Raw genomic sequence first — 6000 nt, forward strand, 5'->3', positions numbered from 1 at the left:
CGGTATAACTGTTTTGGGAAACACGAAGCATAATGTGAACTCGGGAAAGTGGCACTTGGGATATGCACGTCCCTAGAATGGGGAAGTAAAAACACAAAGCCCAACATAAAAGGAGGGAAAAAAAGTAGAAATTGCACAAGTTGAACTCGGGAAAGTGGAACTCGGGAAAATTAAAAGTAGAAATGGCACAAGTTAACCCGGGATAATTGTTACCAGATGCACATGCAGGTCACGTCAGGTCACCGTCAACTAATAAAAGTGTTTAATGACTAATGCTGAAACTCAAACAATGTAAAAAAGCAGCAGCTGTTTTCAAGCAAACTCGCGCTTGTGGTTGAATCCGCCTTTCGGGAGCGAGCAGCGGCCAATTAGCACGCTCGCCGCTGCTCACTCCCACAAGGTGGATCTGCTTGAAAAGGAGCTAACCGATGGCTAAAGGCCCTCCTAGAGCAGCATATGCGCGCTGTCTAGGTGAGACCTAAAAAGGTTTAATACCATTTCAAAAAATTACACTTCCCTGAGCATAACGGAGTCAATACCAAATTTGTTACAGAAATGTAAATCTTTTATTCCCTTCAACCGAAGAAGAAATTCTTAGGTGAAAGCTCTATAACAGTACTGTTTGAGATCCTCTCCCATTACAAATGTTGTCCCTTGACTAAACTTCATAAAATTGAACCACACTTGCAAGAATCATTCTTTGGTGGCTAAACCTTTGTGAAAAGAATTTTTTTTTTTTACACTTTGGTCAATCGAATCTAAAAAGGTATAGGCTGACAAATATTCATACTATAGTGGAGTTAAAGAAGGCAATGAACTACAGGCTGCTCAGATCTGTGCACAAAGCTGGTAACATTAATGTGTATAGTTTCTACTTGGCATACAATGCAATGTATACAGTTAAAAAAGCACAAGACTGCAGATAGATATATACATAAACAACAAACATAAACAGGTTAAAGGGCATCAACATTTTACCAGTGGGCAAAGGTCAAGACATTGAGGTCAGCTATACCATAAATGTTTCTGTGATCAACTGATAAAGAGTCACCCATTTGTTTCTCAAACAAATCTATTTTAAGGGTGTGTATTATAGAGGTTGTCCTGAAGTGCAGAGATGTATGGAGGGCTGGTGATTAATTATAAAACGGGTTTGTGGCATCCCATACCACAATTTGATGGCTCCGTGAGGGTGTGTCAACCACTTAGATGTCACTTTTTTTTTTTACAGACAATTCATAATATCAAGTTTTTAAGCAGAATCGATGATGCTGGGTGAGAAAATAAAAGTAGCTACAAATAAAGTCAGTGTCCTTCAGAGCAAGCACGTTTGCAAAGTAAAAAAATCTGGTATTAGCACTCATGTCTCCGGTTTCGAAAACTGACCAAAGTCACTATGCCACGTATCCTGTCATACACATACATGTGATAAAGTACTGCGTAGATACATTACAATGACATTGCACATCAAGGAAGAAGTCACCAGATAGACTGATTGACCCAAAGGCTGAGTTATATATCTTCAGAGAACTGTCATGTGCCTTGCAATATTATTTTAACATACTGTAAGTGGTATTTTATTCCTTATGCTACATGGCTGTACTATTACCCTGTCATAAGCTGCCAATAAATATTTAGGCTCATTCTATTTCTGAAGAAGGAATATTTAAAGTTGTAGGCATGTTTAACAGCTGTGAAATCTGTACTGTACGCATTAACATCACAATATGCCAACTGAAGTTTGTTGAAAACATAATTTAAGCATTTTGATGCAAGTCACTATCAAAACAGCTTTTTGGTTTACAGTGTACAGATAGATTCCTATTCTTTAATTGTTAACTCCTGCCATGCAATAAACATGCATTCTTCTAGGTCTCCTGACAAGACAGTAACAGCATTGACAGGGGCAGAAAATAGAAACGCTATGTAAAGTTTCTCCTGCTAATAATTGTTTCAGTGCCAGTTGGAGCTGACGGTTTGCTAGGGGGGCCGCTTTTGTCCAGTACCTTCTGGCCTTGGCAGCAGGTATGTTAACGTCATAAATGAACGTTAATAAATGATTACATGAAAGACGCATAATCACAACTAGATTGTAATAAGAAAATTAGAGACAGGGTTTTTAAACTGGGATTACAGGCGTCTCTGTACAGTATATTTATATCTACTGACAAGAATAAAGGCACCTCAGTACAGGCTTTTATTGTGACAAACTGCTGCAATAAGCCCTTTTTTTGCTGCTTTGATACATTACAGAGTGAAGAACAGGTGCACCAGTAGTCAGTGTAATATCACAAGTATTTCAGTGTACAATGTAAGAAAGCTCAAGTACGGCACACGGATGATTATGAACGTTTTATTACATCCACTCAAATATAAATGTAAACAACCGTATTTTTTTATATTTTGCTGTGAGTGGTTTGATGGCAGAAGCACACCTAACGGGTACTATCAACGTATGGTGTGCTGAAAGGTTATAAAGATGATAATTATCATTTGGAGAAAGCAAGTCTGTTCCAAGTGTAAACTAAGCAAGAAAAAAATCGCTATGTTCCTTCCTTCCTTTTTAGGATGAGAGACACCAAGTCTGTATTTTATGAAGAAAACATTTACAAATCACCAGTGGCAGATCGAAAAGATAAATCGCAATTAGAGCTAAAAGGTCAAAATCAAAATATAAAACTGCAACAAAAATGAATGTGTTCAGGTGTAAGATTGTACTTAAAAAATTGCAAGTTTGCTGTGACCCATGTGATAAAACAGCTCTCTATGGGCGACAATATGAACGTAATTTGGCCTAATCTAGCTTAAAGTAAATTAGTAATGTATAAGAACACATTATCGACATTTGCTGTTGTTCAATGGAGGGTCTGTCTACAAGGACAACATGAGCTCTGCCTGGCCAAGGCTATATCTCCGTTCAGCTAATTACAAGCTATGCGGCACCCACTTCACGAAGATCTATGTATGTATAGCCTGTTAATAGGGCTGAACTGACTCAGGCCAGTCACTATTTCTACAGGCATCACTGGGGCGGCCCTGACCGGGAGAAAACATGGCACGTTGGAGCCTGCGTGATAAATGATGGGGAGGGAACGGAGCCAGTGTGTACACGCCAACAGCAGCGAAGGAGGATGCTGATCATGTAAAGAAAGGCAGCGCAGCTGATGAGGATGCTGCCGAGCATGTGTAGCAGAAATGGGGGGGGGGGGGCGGTATAGGAGGGGGTCGGCGGCTGTGCTTGGAAACACGAGGGCATATATACAGAGAGGCGATAGAGAGCATGCCACACCCCAGGCTCTCGACTGGAGAGCCCGGCAAGATGCTGGAGATTAAAAGGGACAGTCACAGAGAGGGCATCGAGAAAGGTGATGCTGACACCTACTGAGCCTTCGGGACTGAGGTCAGAGAGGAAAAGCGCATGACTATGTATGAAATTAAAATAAATAAGCAGGGCATTGCAAGCCTTACCCAGAAGGAACAGGGCGTACTGTAGAAAGCAAATATAGATGTGTGCATAATCAGCGGCACAGTGAGAGGCTTTACATCAAGAACAGGAGAGGGTGCAGCATAATGATGGGGTTTGTAGATATGGGCAGTGAAAGGCTAACACTCCTCGTAAACCTCGTCAGGAGAGCATGGAAAATTAATGCAGACACGGGAACCCTTCCCAGGTGTCAGGAGAGAACGCTGAAGACGAGTACTAACAAGACGCTAATAAAACCCTACCTTTTCATGAGGTATCGAGGATTCTATGGGTGACTTAATGTTTAAGAGTGGACCTAACTACAAGGATGCCAAGATTTCTATTTCAGTGAAGGTAGGTTGAGAACAAGGCCTGCACTTGAAGGGATATGTAAAAAGGCTGAGTGGCGTGGGAAAGATGTTTTTAAAACCCTCCTTAGTGGAGATAGTTCGGCAGCCACCAGGGAATAATGAATGGGTACGTGACGAAGTTTATGCCATCCACTAGAGCGAGCATGGTGCTTAGGAAGTCAGTACATGTGCTTCACAAATACCCTGGCTGCCAGACAGCGAAGGTGTGAGCCATTTCCATCTTCAGGTGTAGAATAAGGCTCTCCTCCCCCCATAAATGCGCACATAACCCAGGTCTGGGGTCAGGCTCTCCATCGCCAAAGCACCATTTGTGTACAAAGGCCACGTACTCTGCGTCAGACCACATTACTTCCCAGGTATGAGCCATGCACTCACCCGCCCTCTTGTACACACGGTGGACCTGTATCAGCAGGGAGGGGATGGCCCCCTGCCCGGGCACAGACTCACCTCCAGCTCTGTGTCGCCAGACTCGGATACCCCGATCTCGCTGGGGAGCTCGGCTAGATCGGTGACCCGGATAAGCCCGTCATGCAGGAATATGGTCTCCTCCTTCACCGACAGCCACTGAGCAGAGTCAGCGGCAGCCGAGCCCATTGCTGCGGGCGGTGGCTGTCCAGGCCCACACGGCAACAAATGTAGCCACAGCTAACACCCTGCGTGAAAGAACGATCGGCTGGCTGACCCTTCTCCCATGGCCAGCAAGCGGCAGCCCCGAGGGAGGCGGAATAGAGCCCGGCAACCCGGGCGAGAAGGAAGGGAGTCCCGCAGCCCCGGCGCCGCTCAGCCTCTCCCGCAGCTCTGCTGAATGGAGAAAGGCAGCAGTGAAGTTCGGTCCTCCTCTGCGGCTTTGACAGCAACGACTGTCACTGTCCGTGACTCAAACCAGCCCAGGCAGACTCCGGTAGCTTCTCCAACTGTCAGAGGGACGCCATGTTGGTAGGGAGGCGTTCCCGTCATGCACTGCGCTAACAATAAACCCACAACAAAAGCTGTTCACTGGTGCGAGCTGCTAATGACAGGGCAGGGCCTGCGAGGAGCACCCTGCCGCCACCTGACAGTTTGACGGGCCGTAATCAAAGGGGCGCCCTGTGACACTACCCATCTCTGGCAGGTGACACGTCAACGCCTACAGGCGCACTTTGCGAGGAGCTTCCGCCCTTTGATCGTTAGTACCTGTCTGAAAGTACATGTAAGCTAACACAGCCCCAAAAAAAAGCATGCGAGGAGGTGAGAGCGAGCAGATATTGTCGTGCACACTTTGAGAGGGGCAGAGACTCCATGACACGCATAAAACAAGCATTTGCAATGCAATAGGTCTTGCAATAGAAAAGTTTGAGCTTTTGGTGTGTAAAATGTAAAAAAAAAAAAAATTTTGTTTATGTTTTTCAAAATATAAAAGTATTAATTTTGTTATTAGAAATGCCAATAGTTATAAAGTTAGCAAATGTTACATCTATAGCATTAGTAAAGGTACATGTTTAGTTTCCCCCTGTCTTACATGTATTGATCTGACCAATCATAATGTTTTAACAAGAACTGAAGTGAAAACATTTAACATCTTTTTATGACATTTGTAATAAAGCTTGAAACATTGACAGAAAATATTTGAACCAGTTGTTGTTGAATGGTTGCACAGATTGATGCTGTTGTACCGCATAGTGATGTTGTGGTGCCCCTGAGTGATGCTGTAGTGGTGCTGAGTGGTGCTGTAGTGGAAGTGTGCACTGCCGGCTGGTGGTGTGTGTGCCTGGTGGAAGCGTGCACTGACGGCTGGTGGTGTGTGTGCCTGATGAAATCGTGCACTGACGCTGGTGGTGTGTGCCTGGTGAAAGCGTGCACCGACGGCTGGTGGTGTGTGTGTGAGACTGGTGAAAGCGTGCACTGATGTGGTTGTGCGTGTGGTTGTATGTGTGGTAGTATGTTGTATGGCGGGCGTGAAACTTGTACAACCGGCCGGCCGTAAAAAAATAATTTGGGGAGGAGAAGCCCTTTGATGTGGTGTCACGGCAAAAATGCAATTAGGAGAGGGGAGAGTGGTGAGGAGAGTGGTGTTGAGAGGGGAGAGTAGTGGTGAGAGGGGAGAGTGATGAGAGGGGAGGAGAGAGTCATGCCTGGAGAGAGTGAGGAGAGGGGTGAGTGAGGAGAGGGGAGAGAGGGGAGAGAGAG

General features: G+C 44.8%; 1 protein-coding gene across 1 annotated transcript in view; it reads right to left on the bottom strand.

Moving 5' to 3' along the window:
• HECTD4 (HECT domain E3 ubiquitin protein ligase 4) overlaps window positions 1-4807 on the bottom strand; it is a 2691195-nt gene extending 2686388 nt beyond the window's left edge. Inside the window, exon 1 of the mRNA XM_086943079.1 lies at window positions 4282-4807. Coding sequence (XP_086799205.1) covers window positions 4282-4428 — 147 coding nt within the window. The 5' untranslated portion in view covers window positions 4429-4807. The remainder of the gene's footprint in view (window positions 1-4281) is intronic.
• Window positions 4808-6000: the final 1193 nt, after the last annotated feature.

This window comes from Lissotriton vulgaris, chromosome 11 (assembly GCF_964263255.1).
Source record: "Lissotriton vulgaris chromosome 11, aLisVul1.2, whole genome shotgun sequence".
NCBI lineage: Eukaryota > Metazoa > Chordata > Amphibia > Caudata > Salamandridae > Lissotriton > Lissotriton vulgaris.